The sequence below is a fragment of the Aethalodelphis obliquidens genome, unplaced genomic scaffold, assembly GCF_003676395.1.
Source record: "Aethalodelphis obliquidens isolate GAN/ISIS:26980383/991018 unplaced genomic scaffold, ASM367639v1 scaffold50, whole genome shotgun sequence".
Taxonomy (NCBI): domain Eukaryota; kingdom Metazoa; phylum Chordata; class Mammalia; order Artiodactyla; family Delphinidae; genus Aethalodelphis; species Aethalodelphis obliquidens.
In genome coordinates this window covers 15277605-15295804 of record NW_020837994.1, presented here as the reverse complement: position 1 = coordinate 15295804, position 18200 = coordinate 15277605, and the positions used below count along the sequence as shown (strand labels likewise).

At 36.4% G+C, this 18200-nt stretch overlaps 1 protein-coding gene across 3 annotated transcripts in view; it reads left to right on the top strand.

Moving 5' to 3' along the window:
* Positions 1-18200, top strand: part of NOX4 (NADPH oxidase 4) — a 145228-nt gene that overhangs the window by 110356 nt on the left and 16672 nt on the right. For all 3 annotated transcript variants that reach the window (XM_027083632.1, XM_027083633.1, XM_027083634.1), the window contains 2 exons: positions 14577-14696; positions 16216-16324. In XM_027083632.1, coding sequence (XP_026939433.1) covers positions 14577-14696; positions 16216-16324 — 229 coding nt within the window. The remainder of the gene's footprint in view (positions 1-14576; positions 14697-16215; positions 16325-18200) is intronic.

The window sequence follows — 18200 nt, the reverse complement described above, 5'->3', positions numbered from 1 at the left end:
TGGCACTTACAGATATAACAATATAATTTTTTAAACAACTTTATTGGAATATAATTGCTTTACAATGTTGTGTTAGTTTCTTCTGTATAACAAAGTTAATCAGCTATATGTATACATATATCCCCATATCCCCTCCCTCTTGTGTCTCCCTCCCACTCTCCCTATCCTACCGCTCTAGGTGGTCACAAACAACAGAGCTGATCTCCCTGTGCTATATGGCTGCTTCCCACTAGCTATCTGTTTTACGTTTGGTAGTGTATATATGTCCATGCCTCTCTCTCGCTTTGTCAAAGCTTACCCTGCTCCCTCCCCATATCCTCAAGTTCATTCTCTAGTAGGTCTGTGTCTTTATTCCTGTTTTACCCCTAGGTTCTTCATGACATTTTTTTTCCTTAAATTCCATATATATGTGTTAGCGTACGGTATTTGTCTCTCTCTTTCTGACTTACTTCACTCTGTATGACAGACTCTAGGTCCATCCACCTTACTACAAATAACTCAGTTTTGTTTCTTTTTATGGCTGGGTAATATTCCATTGTATATATGTGCCACATCTTTATCCATTCATCTGTTGATGGACAATTAGGTTGCTTCCATGTCCTGGCTATTGTAAATAGAGCTGCAATGAATATTGTGGTACCTTTCTCTTTTAGAATTATGGTTTTCTCAGGGTATATGCCCAGTAGTTGGATTGCTGTGTCATATGGTAGTTCTATTTTTAGTTATTTAAGGAACCTCTATACTGTTCTCCATAGTGGCTCTATCAATTTACATTCACACTACATTAAGATTATTCTGATTCTTTTACTGACTCATTGAATATAGACTCCATTTGTGAGAAATACATTTTAAGAGCTAAAATATGGGTTAAGAAGTGACTTATTTGCCCTATATTACATGGTGTCACAGAGTGATATTTACAGAGGATAATGTAGCTGACCTTTAAGTGAGACTCATCTACATTGGTTAATATAGGCTGATGAATGGACTGTGGTAATTTGGATTGGGAGTGGGTTCTCTAGTGAGCATAGTGTCCCTATAATCTTGAGCATCTTATAGAGACACCTAACAGATAATGAAACATGGAAAAGGGTGTCTTTTATTTAGGGAAAGAATTCATGAAGAGAACTGACTAGTTCTTGAAATGTGTGTGTACGTGTGTTTTTTAAGGGTAAGCCATTTTTAAAAAAACGTTACCTGCGATGATGCTGGGGAACATTGTTCTAAATTATAATCACGCTACTTAGTCACATTCTTACATTCCTGAATTCAAAGTTGACCCATTGCCAAAACTGGGCACATCCATTCTCATCAGAATGTCATAGAAGGCATTGCACCATGAAAATTCGCAGAGCAGGAGTAGATGTGTCAGAAATAGATAGATGAGTGAAAAGCAGGAAATGAATGCATACTTAATATAAAGTAAATATTGATTCATAGGTTAGAGGAAAGAAATGGAGATAATGAGCTTAAGTTTTGTTGCTCATTTCTTAGCTGTCATCCTCATTATTAACTGTGAAGGCTTTAGGTTTATAATGTATTTAGAATTGAGGGTAGCTATAAATATTCTTATCCTTGTAAGTGCAGCTTCGGGATGTAAAACGGTTGAAGACATTTGGCATAATTTTACTCACAAATGACTTGCAACCATGTTGGCAATTAGGCCAGCAAAACATATTCCAATGGCTCTGAAAGTTTAATCATAATACATATAAAAATATTGTGGAAAACAGGAACAAAATGTCACGTATCTCTATTTCGTTCTCATAAAGATCAAATTCTCTGGAATGCTTAATGTCAGAACTGTTTAGAGAGGGGAATACTATTTATGACAAAATTCAGAGCTCTTTCTTTTTGGCTTGGTTCGCCACCAGAGGACAACCTTGATTATTTGGACAATAAAAGCAATGTCTCAACTTAACGTCATTTCCAATGGGCTGTTTAAAAATGGCTTGAAACAGTGATATTGAGTAATATACTTAAATTGCAGAGCCTCAGATGACCTTTCCAGATGTCATCTCTTCTCCAAATTGTCTTCCTTTCTCTTCCCAAAGAAAGTTTTGAGTTCCTCTTCCTCCAGAGACCCTCCCTCCCACTTCAGTAATTTTTGTTCAATCTGCACATTTGTAATATATTTGTTACCTGAGTGAAGTTATTCTCATTCATAATAAAAAATAGCAACATTTAACACTTTTTACATGCCAGGATTGTGTTATGTGCTTTATATGCATTATTTCATTTAATCTTTACCATCCCCTATGAGTTAGGTAGGACCATTTTCCCAATTTTACAAATTTTACAGATTAAGGGACTAAAATTTAAAGGTGTTAAGTGACTTATCCAAAGTCACATGGCAGAGCTGGGTCTCAAACCCAGGTCTGTTTGGCCCCCAAATTATACCTAATTGTGCTATACTGCCTCTCATTTATTCATCTGTCCATTTTTCCATTCTTCAAATATTTATTCAAAAACTACATGCACCAGAAGCAGTCATAATTACTGAAAATACAAAAGTGATTAGGACATAGTATATGGCTTTGTGGGACCTAGAGTCCCATTGGGGAAAAGCAGAATCAGAGTTTAATGGAGAAATTAATTATAGCAATATGATAAGTCCTATAAATTATAGAGAGGTACTAAATTCAATCGGAGAAGAGAAGATAAAGTGCCTTCCTGTCTAGGCAATTCATGTAAAGTTTAATTTTCCCTTTGGGGAAAATCTTGACAAGTGCTATGGAACCAGATGAAGAGGCTTTTTATAGATGGAACAAAGAGTATAACAGCATATGGAACCGTGAAAGTGGGTGGTTCATTGAGAGATCATATTTCATATTCAGGAGGGAAGTGATAAAGGATCGATTCTGTCATAATAGTAATAGGGAAAGGCAGATAGATGTCTGCGAATGTTAGGAGGCACAATCAGCAGAATGGGATGACTATTGGACAAAAAGAAGAGGAGGTAGAGGATGAAAGGGTGAGGGGAGGGGAAGGAAGAGGAAGGACTTTAAGGAAGGAATTCAAGCAGTTTCACTTGTATCGCATGCTGGCTTTCTGTCCCCATGACTGAGGACAAGTGGGAGGTCTTTCTGAACATGATTTTTTTTCCCCTCTATTTCAAATACAATATTAGCACTACAGGAAAAACTCCCTGTTTCTCCTTTACTCTCACATACAATACTTCTAACACCAGGTACGTGGGAGTTTTTTCCGCACCAACCAATTCTTTGACACCAGATGGGTGTCTGGCAATTCAGTTCAATTCTGACACTAACCAGAGTTAGTTGCAGACCCTACAGCTTAGGGGTTCAGTCCCCTAAGATTGCTCACTCCCACTTCAGATGCCAATCACAAGTAGTAAGTTCCCAAGTTACTTACAGCGTCTGCCCAAATTAGCTACAGATCAGGGTTCCCATGATCCTCTCCTTGGATTCTGTCCTTTGCTCACAGAACTCAGGGAAACGCGTACGGATTTATTATACAATAAAGGATTTGAAAAAGCATACAGATGAACAGCCAGATGAAGAGATACATAAGGTGAAGTTTGGAAGTGTCCCAAGTGCAGGAGATTCTGTCCCCATAGAGTTGGCATGCACCACCCCCTTGGCATGTAGATGTGTTCATCAACCTGGGAGCTCTCTAAACCCCTTTTTATGGAGGCTTCGTCACAGAGGCATGGTCAGTTATTAACTGCATTTCGAGCTCCTCTCCCCTCTCCAGAGAATAGCGGGGGTGGAGCTGAAACTTCCAAGCTTCTAATCATGGCCTGGCATTTCTGGTGACCAGCTGCATCCTGGAGCCCACCAAGAATTGTCTCATCAGAACAAGAGACATTCCTAGAATCAGGAAATTCCAAGAATATAGGAACTCTGTGCCAGAGGCTCCTAACATTGAGGAAATTACAAAGGTCTTAGGAGCTCTGTGTCAGGAATAAGAGTCAAAGACTAAATACTAGAATAAAAGATTTTCTTAGTACCCATATGTAGAAGAGTTTAGGAGCTCTGTGTCAGGAACTAGGGATGGGTGGGTAGATAGACAGATAAGTACCTTCCCTCTAGTGTTGCTCTAAGGAACAACAGTGCCTGGCATAATTCTACCTCGTAAAGCTTTGTGATTGTTAAATAAAATGATGTAAAGTACCTGACTTTTTGCAAATGTGAATTCTCATTAGTATCCCCATTCCCAGCTCTGTTCCACCTTTTCCCAAAGCTATGCCTCACCTCAGGGCAGGGTGGTGAGGTTCTATCCCTTCATTCCAGTCTAGATCCTGCCAGAACAGACATGTTCTGCCCAACAATGATGGCTCTGGGTGATGGGATCTGATGGAACAGTGATTACTCAGGAAGGGACTCTTTCTATTGTGGGCCTGCTTATGACGGATGCACAGCTGTTCTAGTAGTTTCCACAATCACAGCTAATCATAACATTCTTCATAATGTACATAATATTAAAGGATTACTTTCTCTCATTTTCTCATCCCTAAACTTAGGTTTTCTTTTATTTAGTAGATAATATTCCAACACCTGGCTGGCAGGAGATCTAAAAAAATTGATATTTTTAGGATTCTTAATTCTTGAATATTTTCGAATCTAGGCAAGCATAATGTCAAAATTAAGCTGATCTATCCATAGATAGTAGGTCCCAGCCCCTGGGCTGGAATTCACAAGTAAAAACCCTGCTATCAGGACTGCAAAAGCAAGTTGGACCACCAAAAAAAAAACAAAACACCGAACAGTTCTACAAAAACTGAGGCATTGCTGAAATTGTGAACATTCTGCTCAGACATATGATAAGTCAAAGAACTCTGTTAGCACAAGACTAATGGACAAGGAATAAGGACGCCTCCGTGCTGAGTGAGAGAATAACTGGTTCTGGACTCAAATAAGAACTGGTTCAAGGATGGGGCCAAGAAGAACCTGTAGCTGGGAGGTCAGGAAGCTGAAATCTTAGAACGAGTTGAGGAAGTAAACACTTTCTAGGAGATTAAGTTAAGCATATTGGTTGGATTCTCCATCTAGTGCCTTTGAGACCATTTACTTTCTTTGTTCCGCCTCATCCTGCATTCTCAGCTGTCATACATCTTCTCAGGCATCAGCTGTTTTTAGTTTTTTAATTTTTTATTTGTCTTTGACTCAGAAATTGTCTATCAGTTGAGAGAGAAAGTGGCCTGAAGTTCTTCCTTTGTTAAAAATCTTAAAATCCTATCTTAACATCCTTGGATAGAAACAACCTCCTTTTTGCATAAGGTGATATATATCTCCTCAACAATATTCTCAGCTCTAGAAGAGTGAGATATTATCAAAGTTAAGCCATGATTTTAGAAACAGTTTATGAACCTATAGTAAAAATGAATATTAAAAAAGCAGTTAAAAATTAATCTATTCATAATGGTTATGGTAGTATAATTTTGATAATATACTTGTTATGGAACTTCTAGCCAAAGAATTTTTCTCCTTGCAGCCCCTAAATTAATTAACAATTTCTGTTGGAAAATCTTGATTAAATGATTCAGAACTCCAAGAAACAGACATCAGTCAAAGCAGTTTTTCGAACAATGTCGCTTTTATTTATGCATGAGATTGTATTATGTATTAATCACTCACTCGTTAATTATGGAGATTTCTTAGCCCTCTGCTGATGAAGTTTTCTTCCTTAAGTTGTTCCTAAAGTCTAAGCAGTGTGGTCCACTACCCACCACCTCCCACCAAGTCTTAACTTAAATGTTAAGGGCTTGCCTGGGTCACCATATTTAAAATCCCCACCTGCGCCAGCTCACTCTCTATCCTCCTACCTGCTCTTGTAGAACCATCAATGTCACATGGGATATTGTTAGAAACACAGACTTTACCCCAGCCTTACTGACCTAGAAAATCTGGGGGTGGAGGCCAGCACTCTGTGTTTTATAGCAAGCCCTCCAAATGATTCTGATGCACACTAGCATTTGAGGACCATTAGAGAAAGATAGAAAGATTTCGAAGACTTTCTCAAGCTTTTTAACTCCCTCCCACTCCTTGTTGTTTTTATTGATATGATTACTTCCTGGGAAAGGAATAGTCCAAAACTGCAACTGTCCTTTCCAGGGAAACAGTTAATCACATTCACCTTTTTCCCAGAAACAACTGTTATATGAAGGATGGCTCTAAACCCTTCCATCCTGCAAAGCAGGAATTTCCAGGAGTTCCTTGATACAATGTGCCCTTTTCATATTTTGTTTTGCCTTTATGTATTATCCCTAACCAAAATAATTTCTAATTGACTGTAATCATTAATATGTGATCATTAAGAAGATGAGCTTTGGAGTCAGTCTTACAAGAAATTTAGTAACGCTTCTTAATAGAAACCTGGCCTTGAGAAAATTACTTAACATATTGAGTTTTTGTTCCCACCCCAGTAAAAGGGAGATTATACCTTCCTGTAAAGGTTGTTGTGTGAATTAGGAGTGAAGGTGTATATAGAACATTTAGGTAGGTCCTGGGTTAAATTAAATGTTCAATGAGGAGTATCTATTATTATGATACCTTATTTTAGGTTTTGGGAGGTAAGGGTCTGAGATAGTTTTTGATTTTTTTTTTTTTAAATTAGAATCACTTTTAAAGTAAAAGTTAATCAGATGAAGATAACAAAGGCAAATAATTTTCCAGAAATGAACATTTGCATCAGCATTAAATGTATGTAAATTATAACGCTTTATTCTTAATAATAAAATCTAACATTTATCACACACTTACTATGTCCGGGCACCATGATAAAAGTTTTATCAAGTATATTTGCATTCAGCTACATAAAACAGAAACATAGCTAAAAGTGATGAGGGCTTGTTTTTCTCATGTGACAAGAAGTACCAAGGTGAGTGGTGGCTTATATTAATTCAGGGTCAGCTTATTACATCTGAGGTGTCTGCAACTCCCCTTTCCTTCTCTCGATTGCAAGATGCCTCTTTCAGCTTCAGCCATCGTATTCTCTTTCCAGACAGAAGAAAGAAGAGCAGAGGGCATAAAAGGTGCAGGCAAGCTGAGTCAGTGTCCTCCTTTTCAAGGAGCTGCTCAGAACCCCAACCCCAAGCGTCTTACATCATTTTACCCTAAAGTGGGTCTTATGTCTTTGTAAGAAAGGGTGGGAAATATAGTCATTTTTTTTTCTTAAGTGGATACATTACTGTAACGCCACCACCAATTGGGAATAAGGGAGAGAAAACAGATAAAGGGTAGACAACCAATGGTCTTTACCTTGCCTGAACTATCTCATTTAATCCTTACAGTAACCAGTGAGGTGTGTATTATTTACATAACCTTCTGTTTACAAAGAGTGTAATTGAGGTACAGAGTGATAGGTAACTTGCGCAAGGTTACATAGCTCCCAGCTGCTGAAGCCATGATTTAAACTCGATTTAGAGCCTACATTCTAATTTACTATATTACTATGTAGTAAACACATAGTTTTATTCATCTTCCTTAAATTTTCTTTAATAGCTCTTTTAAGTTGCAATTTTCCCTCCTACTTGGATTTTAAAAGGCTATTTTTTGCTGTTAAAATCTCTGTACTGAAAGTAATTGCTGTGAAAGTTTTGAGAACAGAAAATTTTACCCTGCTGTGAGCATTCTCCCCTCTAGTGAATGAGGTTGCAAGTGTATTGTCTCTAAATTAAAGGCAAATGAACGTGTTGAGCATATTTTATTCTTTCAGTACTTCTTTCAACCAAAATTTTTTAGTGCCTATTGTACGCCAGCAACTAGAAATAACAACTGAGCTAAACTATTTTAACAGTGTCCTGATTTTCCTGGGTTTTTGAGTTAGTAGTAAAACCCAAGGAGGAAATCTGGTGATTCCTAGACAATAGGGCTAGCTGTATTTATAAAAATATGTTTTATTTTTTATGGCATTTTATTGTTTTCAAAGCACTTTCATGTGTAGTATTTTGTTTGTTACACCCATTGATTCTATGAGTTTATCTTATATTTACCTCTTTTTGATTAAACGCCTCTAGTCAATCAAAGAGTAAGCATAGAAGCTAGAATGATAGAAACTTATAGCAGTAGAGTGATTATTTCTTCCTGTCTGAAAAATATTGCAGCTGGTAAGTTGTATCACAGCTGAAATCCAGCATTTTGGGGTTCTGTTATTCCAGAATCACCTAGGGAGGAGAAAAATGATGGCAGAGGAAGGTGAGACAAAACATTAAAATCCATATACTCACAAAATATGGTAATATTACACTTAATTCCCAAAGGCTGTCTAACTTTATAGGTTGAGATTTTGTTGATGGTATTTCTGAACTCTTACCTTCTTGGATTATATTTTTAAATATAGTTCTGTGTCATTGTTCTGGTTTTGATTTCAGAGTCTACAGTTATATATATGTATATGACATTACTTGCCTGTCTTCCTTTTCAACCACTTTCTTTTTTTCTGTTGGTATTTAGTGATCATTTTTCTACAATAGTTATTCTCTGTCTCCTGGTAATGCTGATATGAATTATGTATGATTTTATTGGCATTCCTTATTGATCGTACAATTTTGGAGACGATTCACGTTCAGGTAGCAGACATTGCCCTCCAGATCTTGAAATAACTGAATCATCACTTTCTATAAAGTCACGAAGAAGATAATATTCACAGAATACAAAAGAAAAATAGAGGGAAAAGTCTCACTCTATTATTAACATTAATGGAATTCTCTGGAAAGTCGCATTAGAGCAGTGCTTCTCAGACTTTAATGTGTTTACAAACCACCCAGAGGCCTCAATAAAACACAGATTCTGATTCAGTAAGTCTGAGGTTGGATCTAAAATTCTGTCTTCTAACAAGTTCTCATATAAAATTAATGCTATTGGTCCAAGAACCACACTTTGGATGGAAATATACCACATATTAGTCAAAGCCTAATGAAAGGCTTTTCTTCCTTTCAAGGTCAAATTTTATCACATCTGTAACCAGGGAAGAGAGGAGTGCTCAGCATGCTGTACAGAAAAGAAGAGAGTAGAATAAAGAAGTCTCTTGCCTCATGGTCACCTATCTTTGATAACAAAGGAAAATCTGAAAGCACACCCCACCGAGCTGAATTACCAATGATTAGTAACATAATATCTGTAACAATGTTTTTTCCTTAAAGTCTGGTGTATCTGAACTAAGTGTTGACTACAAATATTTTACTTTCGAATAAATTTTCCTCCTATATCTTTATTCTTTAACTTTCAACTTTTTTGTACCCTATCTTTTAGCTGATTCTCTTGAAAAAACCCATGACCCAATTTTATTGTCTTATTTTAGTCTGACGGTCTTTCCCGTTGAGCTGAAGATGTTCATTCATTTATGTTGAATTACATTCTACAGAATTATTTTGTACTCATTATTTGTCCCACGTTTTCTGTTTCTTCCCCTACCCTCTCTCTTTTTTTTTTTTTGCCTGTGAAGACAAGATGCATAATAATGACATTTTACTTCTATTTCTTAATTGAATTGAGCTCTCTACACTAATGGAAAAGAAATGACAAAACAAAATATAGCATAAATAAATTTGAGGTTTAAGAGTTTATTCACACTAAAATTAGCCAGCAACTAAGCCAGCGAGCTATATACCTTGCTTTCAGCAGGAGATAAGTTGCCATGTGGAAAAAAGAAGAAAGCTAGGAAAGGGGTGGAATGATTTGTTTGAGAAAAAGAAATTGTAAAATATTTGCACCTAAATGCAGATAAGTGGACAGAAAATAAAAAGATTCGGTTATCATCTTAATAAATAACATTCCAAATTAAATACAATTTAAAAAATAGCACTCTTTGTTGGAAAGGCTGATGTAGTATAAAAGTCTAAACTAAAGATCTAAACTCAATCTTAAAGTGTTTATTTTAACCGAATATATTCCCTCTAAAAGCTTTCAGAGGTAATTTTATTTTAGTGTGGCTTGCAGATGGGTTTAAATATATGTTGGAATGGGGTGTGAAATTTGGCTAGGTGTTTTACCTGAAGATTCACTAGGGGTTGGTCAGCTTATAATTCATGTTTCCAGTTAACTACCTAGTGTGTGCACAGTTTGAAGAGCTTGGTAGCTTTTCTTTTATATTATTTGAACTAGTTTTTGCATATTAATAAGCATTTCAAGTCACATACTAGCAGATCAAGCCTAAGTTAGCCAGCACAATAAAAAAAAAAAAAAAAATCAAAGGGCAAAAACAAATTCTCCTTAACTTTCTATAGGAACTAATTCCAATAGTGAGGATCCACCTATATGTTTATATATGTGTATGTGTGTATTTAAGAGTGAAAAATAAACATAATATAGCACACTAGATGCTCAATAATAATCTTACTAGTATAGAAAGCCTAAAAATCTAAGCACACAAACATTAGTAATTTTAATACATGTTTGATATGGTAGGAGATAAAAATAATTGCTTGGGGTCGTAACCCATAAGGAATGTCCTACCTAGATGAATAAGTGAAGTGAGTGCTAAAGCCTCTATTTGCTCCTAACATCATATGTATTTATCCCCAAAAGTTAGAGCTGGTTTTAACAGGCCATATGGGTGGTGGACAAGAGATAAGTCCTGGGCTCTGAAGAGGGTTGGAGAGCAGATCAGAGACCCCTGCAAATGGCCCAGTGGATAAACTAGAGATTAAATAGTCGGCTCGGCAGAAGTCAGTCGGCTCCTGACTTATTTTGTCCTTGGTTCTGAAGGGAATTAGAAAAGAAATCTACCCTGGGGCTTCCCTGGTGGCGCAGTGGTTGAGAGTCTGCCTGCCGATGCAGGGGACGCAGGTTCGTGCCCCGGTCTGGGAGGATCCCACGTGCCGCGGAGCGGCTGGGCCTGTGCGTCCGGAGCCTGTGCTCTGCAGCGGGAGAGGCCGCAACAGTGAGAGGCCCACGTACCGCAAAAAAAAAAAAAAAAGAAAGAAAAAAGAAATCTCCCCTGATATTTAGTAACCACAAGCTCCCTCTCACTTGAGTTGAAACACTGAATTCACAATATGTATATAGCCCACTAAACACAGAGACAAAAATTTAGTTTAAAGTGATTCCAGATTCATGGCATCCTTTGGTGGCCTGGAAGAGGAAAATGAAAATACTCTTTTGGAGGGACACATTTTAATCCTCAAAGTATTCCTATACATGAGGCACCAAAGAGCTCGTATTTTTTAAAATATGAAACATATCACATGTTAGTAAAAATGTATATTTAAAAAGTATAAAGCAAATGTTTAATATGTCAAAAGAAATAAAGGAGAGTATTAAAATAATGATTAAGAGACAAAGGACAATCAAATTTCTCAAAACACTTTTGAAAAAGAGCCAATAGACCTTCTAGAAGTGAGAGATACAATATCATAAACTTGAGCAGTTTATCACAGCCATGGAGAGAATAATGAATTGTCAAGTAGAACTGAAATAATTATCCAGAATGCAACACACAGAGACAAAGGCATGGAAAATATGAAAGAAAGGTTGAGGTATGGTGGATGGAGTGAGAGGTTCATGCATTCCTTTACATTAGAGGTTCAAAAAGAGAAAAAGAGAGAGTGAAGGAGATGTAATATTTGAAGAAATAATAGCTCAAATTCAGGGATATCAATGAATCTCAAGCAACATAATAAAAATAAATTCACCCTAGGAAAAATCGTAATTTACTTACAGAAAGGTAAAAGCAGAGACCAACACTTAACATAAAAGTAGTCAAAAAAAAAAAAGAGAGGGGAAGAAACAAAAAGTTGGACAAACAGTACAGGTGATATTGTGGTACGTAATTCAACATCACTGAACTAAATTCTACAGTTCAAAGGAAAAGGCTGTCAGACTGGAATAAGAAAATGAAACAGGGCAATAAGCTGTTTTCAAGAGATTTGCTCAGAACATAAAGGTAAAGACAGGCTGAAAAGTTAAAGAAGGTGAAGAATACAGCAGAGAAATTCTAACCAAAGAAATATTGTTTCAGATAAAATAGACTTTAAGGTAAAAATATTTTCAGACATAGAGTTAATATTCAGTGAAAGAAAGGTTCAATTCATTATTTCTCTGGTTGAAAGGATTAGAATGAACTCCTTTTTTAAGAAGACAGTTTTGATTTTTTTGGTTTCATAAATAGAAACGGAGTTCATTCTGGTGGTCAATATAAACCACTTCTTAGATGTGTGACCTTGAGGCAATATTTAAACTTCTAGAACCTCAGCTTCCTAACTGAAGAAGTAGAATAATACCACTTAACTCTTGTTTAATAATTACAAATAATTCATCTAAAGCATGTAGCACTGTGCCAGTCATATAGCTCTATTGATGTTAGAATAGTCAAGGAAAAAGCTGTTGGTTTTACATTGTAGTATCTTTACATAAACAGAAAGATTAGGCCTATAAGTTTATTTTGGTTAGAAAAATAATCCTTGGGCTGTCTAATTTAGTTCAAAGATAGCTATTCTCTTATAAAAATATCACTACCCCAGAGGCTTGTTATATTCCGAAATTTCATTAAAAATAACATTTCCTTTGACATCAACCCAGATAGAATATGTGGAGGAATGTCCATTTTTGCCAAACACAGGATTGATCTGAGATCAAATCAGAACTTTATAGACATGTGTTTTGTAAACTTTAAAACTCTATAAAGTTGTTCAGTTTTATTATCCACTTAATGCCAACTAAGAAAAAGTATTTCTTTTTTTTACCTTTATATACTGTTTTTTTTTAATTAAATTGCTAGGTTTTTTAAAATTTTAATTTTTAATTTTTATTTATTTTATTTTTGGCTGTGTTGGGTCTTCGTAGCTGCGCACAGGCTTTTCTCTGGTCGCGTTGATCAGGGGCTACTCTTGGTTGCGGTGCGTGGGCTTCTCATTGAGGTGGCTTCTCTTGTTGCAGAGCACGGGCTCTAGGTGCATGGGCTCAGTAGTTGTGGCTCACGGGCTCTAGAGCGCAGGCTCAGTAGTTGTGGTGCACAGGCTTAGTTGCTCTGGATCTTCCCGGACCAGGGCTCGAACCCATGTCTCCTGCATTGGCTGGCAGATTCTTAACCACTGCGCCACCAGGGAAGCCCTGGACAGTTACTATTTTTTAAGAAAGTCTTTTTTGTAATAGTAAAAAAGCTTTAAAATGGCAGTGTTTTATATATATGGGTCTTTTTTTTTTAACATAAAGATATCTGGAACTAGGCAGTCCATAGAGGGTATGGCAATTTTATAGTCATCATAAGTGTTTAGACCATCAAGTCAACATTTCAGGCACCAGGAAGGAGGAAAGAAGGGGACAGGGATAGAGATGCAACTTTCAACTGAGACAGCTTCCTTCAAGGAACCTTCCAGTTTTCCTAACTACACTTCCACTTATATCACATTAGGCATAACATAGTCACACAACCGAAATAGATGCAAGACAGTCTGGGAAATGTCGTATTTTGGCTGGGCACTTTGCTTCCCTGAATAACATTAATGTTTTTTTACTAAGCAAGAATGAGACCTAAATGTCCATCGACAGATGAATGGATAAAGAAGATGTGGTATACATATACAATGGAATATTACTTAGCCATGAATAATGGCTCAGAATGAAATAATGCCATTTATAACAACATGGGTGGACCTAGAGATTATCATACTAAGTGAAGTAAGCCAGACAAAGACAAATATCATATGATACTGCTTATATGTGGAATCTAAAAAAAATGATACAAATGAACTTTTTTACAAAACAGAAATAGACCCACAGACATAGAAAACAAACTTATGGTTACCAAAGGGGAAGGGAGGGAAGGGATAAATTAGGAGCTTAGGATTAACATATACACACTACTATATATAAAGTAGATAACCAACAAGGACTTACTGTATAACTCAGGGAACTATACTCAATATTTTGTAATAACCTATAAGGGAAAATAATCTGAAAAAGAATAGATATATGTATATGTATAACTGAATCACTGGAAACTAACACAACATTGTAAATCAACTATACTTCAATCAAAAAAAAAGCAAGAAAGAATGGGAGGATGAATATTGAGTGAACGATTTTCAAGTTTCATTGTAGTTAAGAAGGATTTCACACACATACACACACATACATTTGAATATACAATCACAAGTAGAGTAATCAGAGATTCCTTTGAGAGTGTGCTCTGGCTATTTCTATACTAATCAACCTAACCAGGGCAAGAAGAGGAACAGGGTTAATTTCTTTTCTGTTCACATGGTAAGCGTTTCAGGAAATATTTCTGCTGCTGTCTTTACCATGGAGAGTAATATTATTGAATTTAGACACAATAAAACAAGATATTTTAATTTAGTCCAATATAGTAATAAAATAGATCAAAGCCTTAACTAGTCCTTAGCTAACTATCATGGTCCTATATACATTTCCCTACACTTTAAATTAATGTTTCCCTCAAAATACCCATGCTTTGAAACAGCTGTGCTTGTGTTAATATTGACACTTCATAAACAACATTTCTTGTTCCTTTAAGCTTATCACTATGAAAAACAATGAAATGAGGCCCGAGCCATCACAAAGCCTAGACACTAGATTTATCATGTTTGCCACGTATTATAGAAATTTAATTTAACTCATTTTCATTTTTTCCACCTTTGTCTGCCTTGTCCACAGGCTCTACATTGATGGTCCCTTTGGAAGTCCATTTGAAGACTCACTGAACTATGAGGTTAGCCTCTGCGTGGCTGGAGGCATTGGAGTAACTCCTTTTGCATCAATACTCAACACTCTGCTGTATGTCATTTTGATCCATTATGTTAGTCCAAGTAGAGAACTGTCAATATTTCAGACAGCTCTCTTTCAGTAAGAAGTAATTCCTTCCAGAATTCTTTTACTTATTGTTCAAGGAACTCCATTTACTGACTGATAAGGGGAATAACTGAGTGATTCTCAATACGTGGTCTATGGCTTTCAGCGTGTTCTCTTGTAGAATAATGTCAGTATCACAATTATGCATTCCTCTGTCCTTTTCCTCTGTTAAAGTCATTCCACCAGCCTCTGTTTCTTTACTTTCTCATCAGGGGCAAGTGGCATTACTAATGCATTTAGTCAACAAATATTTTTGAGCACCTATGTGCCGATTCATCTTATAGTTTCTGGTAATACAGCAATGACTAAAGAGAGTCTCTGCCCTTAAAACGTTTACATTCAAATGGGGCAGGAAGAAAATAAACCAGTGAAAAATTCATAAATAACATTATTTCAGAAAATATTAGAACTATGATGAAGAGAATAGAGATTAATGGGATATAGAAATAAAGGGCCCGGGTTATTTTAGAAGTATGGTCAGGGAAAGCCTTTCTGAGGAGATGACAAATGAGCACATCATTCCTTGGTCTGTTACTCAGCAAATTTATAACAGACTGAAGAATAAAAATTTCAAAGGTAAGATTGCTTAACCAGGATATAATTATTCAGTTATTTTAGTTCTAGCATTATAAGCAAAAATTAATGGACAGTAATTGTCATGAAACCCACAAACAAAATCTATTCTGTTCACTTTTCAAGAAAACACAATTTGCATTAAAAGTTTGTTTTATGAAGTACTAAAAAAGAAGTAATAAGCTGAAGTGATACTTGATATAAATCTGGGACTTTTTGAAGGTTCTTCGAAAAATAACTATATTCCAAACCAGAAATTGTTTCTGAAAACGTTTTGCAAGTTATTTGGACACCTAAAGTTTAAAAAAAGGAAGAATACTTTCTTAACCTCAAGCCTACTTCATAATTATAAGGAGGAATCCAGACTTGGAATTGTGAGTTGCTAGAATGAATTACATAGTAGGTGGTTGTGAAATCTCTTTCTTTAACAATTATTAAGAAGGGGGTAAAAAACTAACTTTCTGGAATGGTTTTGGCTCATTTTGCCTGGAAGCCAGGGCAAGATGACCATTGGAGCCCTGTTGAGTGATAGAATTCACTGAAAATAGAGAACTTTCTTTTCCTGAGATGCAGAGCTGATATTATTCTAATTCAGGAGTTTAGTTTATTGCCTTCAAATGGAAATGGGTGATATGCATATAATATCCACAAGCATGAACACTTAAATTCATGAAGTATATCATATCTTTGAGTCAGTATATTGCATTTTAAATAAATTTGGGAGTTAAAGTAAGTGGTATGTCAGATGCTAGAATGTAAATGACTGTTTTTTCTATAGGTTGCTTACTAATGAGAAGCAAAATTTCAAGTATATAGGGATTCTTAATTTTTTTGCCATCATAATCACTATCATGTTATTTTAATTTTAAAGGGATGACTGGAAACCATACAGGCTTAGAAGACTGTATTTTATTTGGGTGTGCAGAGACATCCAATCCTTCCGTTGGTTTGCAGACTTACTATGTGTGTTGTACAACAAGGTAAAATTAGGTTTGTTTTTACTTTTGCAGCTTTCTAAATTTAAAATAAATTATTTTATTTCAAATTGTAAAAGTAATAAGTGCTCGCTATAGAATAAACCAGAAAATATGCAGATAAGTAGTGAGGAGGAAAAAAAATCCCTTAAACTTAAAAAAAAAAAAGAGGTGACATCTGTTAATAATTTGGTACACATCTTTTCAGATATTGGTATCTGTGAATTTGTGTGTGTATTTAGAACATGTTTTAACATGGAATGTTTTAACATAGAAATGTATGCATATGGCTGGTGCTGTATGCATATAGGATACATATGCATGCAAATGTGAATGCATGTGAGATTGTGACAGAGGACAGATAGAGGAAAACATCAACAGGCAATTACTATTACACCTTTCATCCTTTGTTCTAGTAGCTCTTTTTTTTTTATAAATTTATTTATTTTATTTATTTATTTTTTGGCTGCATTGGGTCTTCGTTGCTGCATGCGGTCTTTCTCTAGTTGCAGGGAGCGGGGGCTACTCTTCATTGCGGTGCGCGGGCTTCTGACTGCGGTGGCTTCTCTTGTTGCAGAGCACGGGCTCTAGGCTCACAGGCCCAGCAGTTGTGGCTCACGGGCTCTAGAGCACAGGCTCGGTAGTTGTGGCGCACGGGCTTAGTTGCTCCGCGGCATGTGGGATCTTCCCGGACCAGGGTTTGAACCCGTGTCCCCTGCATTGGCAGGCGGATTCCCAACCACTGCGCCACCAGGGAAGCCCCTCTAGTAGCTCTTATCTCTTATCTCCACCTTTGATATTCCAAGTTGGAGCATCAGCAGACTTTTGGCACAGTATACAGAATTTCAAAAATCCCAAATTCTAAGTTTTATTCCTTACAGAGATGAAAAGCAGGCATTTTCGTCTATCCTACATGTAATCTTTTACCTATCTATTAATGTATCTATCTTTATTTTTTAAGTTATTCAAGTAATACACATATGCATCTTGGCTACAGAGTTTTCTAATAATCCACATGAAGCAAAATCCCCACCCAGTCTTTGTAACCAGATGTAACTCACGAGCATTCTATACATTCTACCATACTATTTGTATTGTTCTGCACATTGCTTTCTATAAACTTATTACTATCTAACCAGGCACAAAAGGACAACTGTTGTGTGCTTCCTCTTATATACAGCACGTAGAGTAGTCTAATTCCTAGTGACAAAAAGTAGAGTGGTGGTTGCCAGGTTTCCAGGAAGGAGAAATGAGGAGTTACTGTTTAATGGACACAGAGTTTCAGATTGGGAAGATGAAGAAGTTCTGAAAATGGATTGGTGGTGATGGTTGCACAACAATGTGAATGTATTTAATGCTAATCAACTGTATACTTAAAAAAACAGTTAAAATGATCAGTCTTATGCTATGTATATTTTACCACGATAAAAAAAAAAAAGGTGCAGATTTCTGGGATTCACCAAGGGCCCGCTGAATCAGGAGAAAAAAAAAAGGGAGAGATGAGAAGCCATTGAATGGATTTGAGCATACTTATATGATTGTAGATCATCTTGAGAGTGTGTGTGAATATACCAAGCCTCGGGGTACTGCAGTTTCTAGAGGGGCAGAAGATGAGTGATAAGTCAGTAAAGGAGATTGGTCAGAGTGGCCAGTGAGATAGTAGGAAACCAAGAGGTAGTTCTGTCCTTGAGGAAAGGGAGAAAAATCTTTCAAGAAGAGCATCATCGTGGGTATTTTTTCTAGGTTAATGCCTGAAGCTGGACTTCCTGAGTTGGAGGCTCTGAGGACTTTGGGAATGAATTTAAATTTTTAATATATACTAAAAAAATGTCCCCCAAGGAGGCTAAAATAATTTACATTTCCACCAAAGAATATAAGAGAA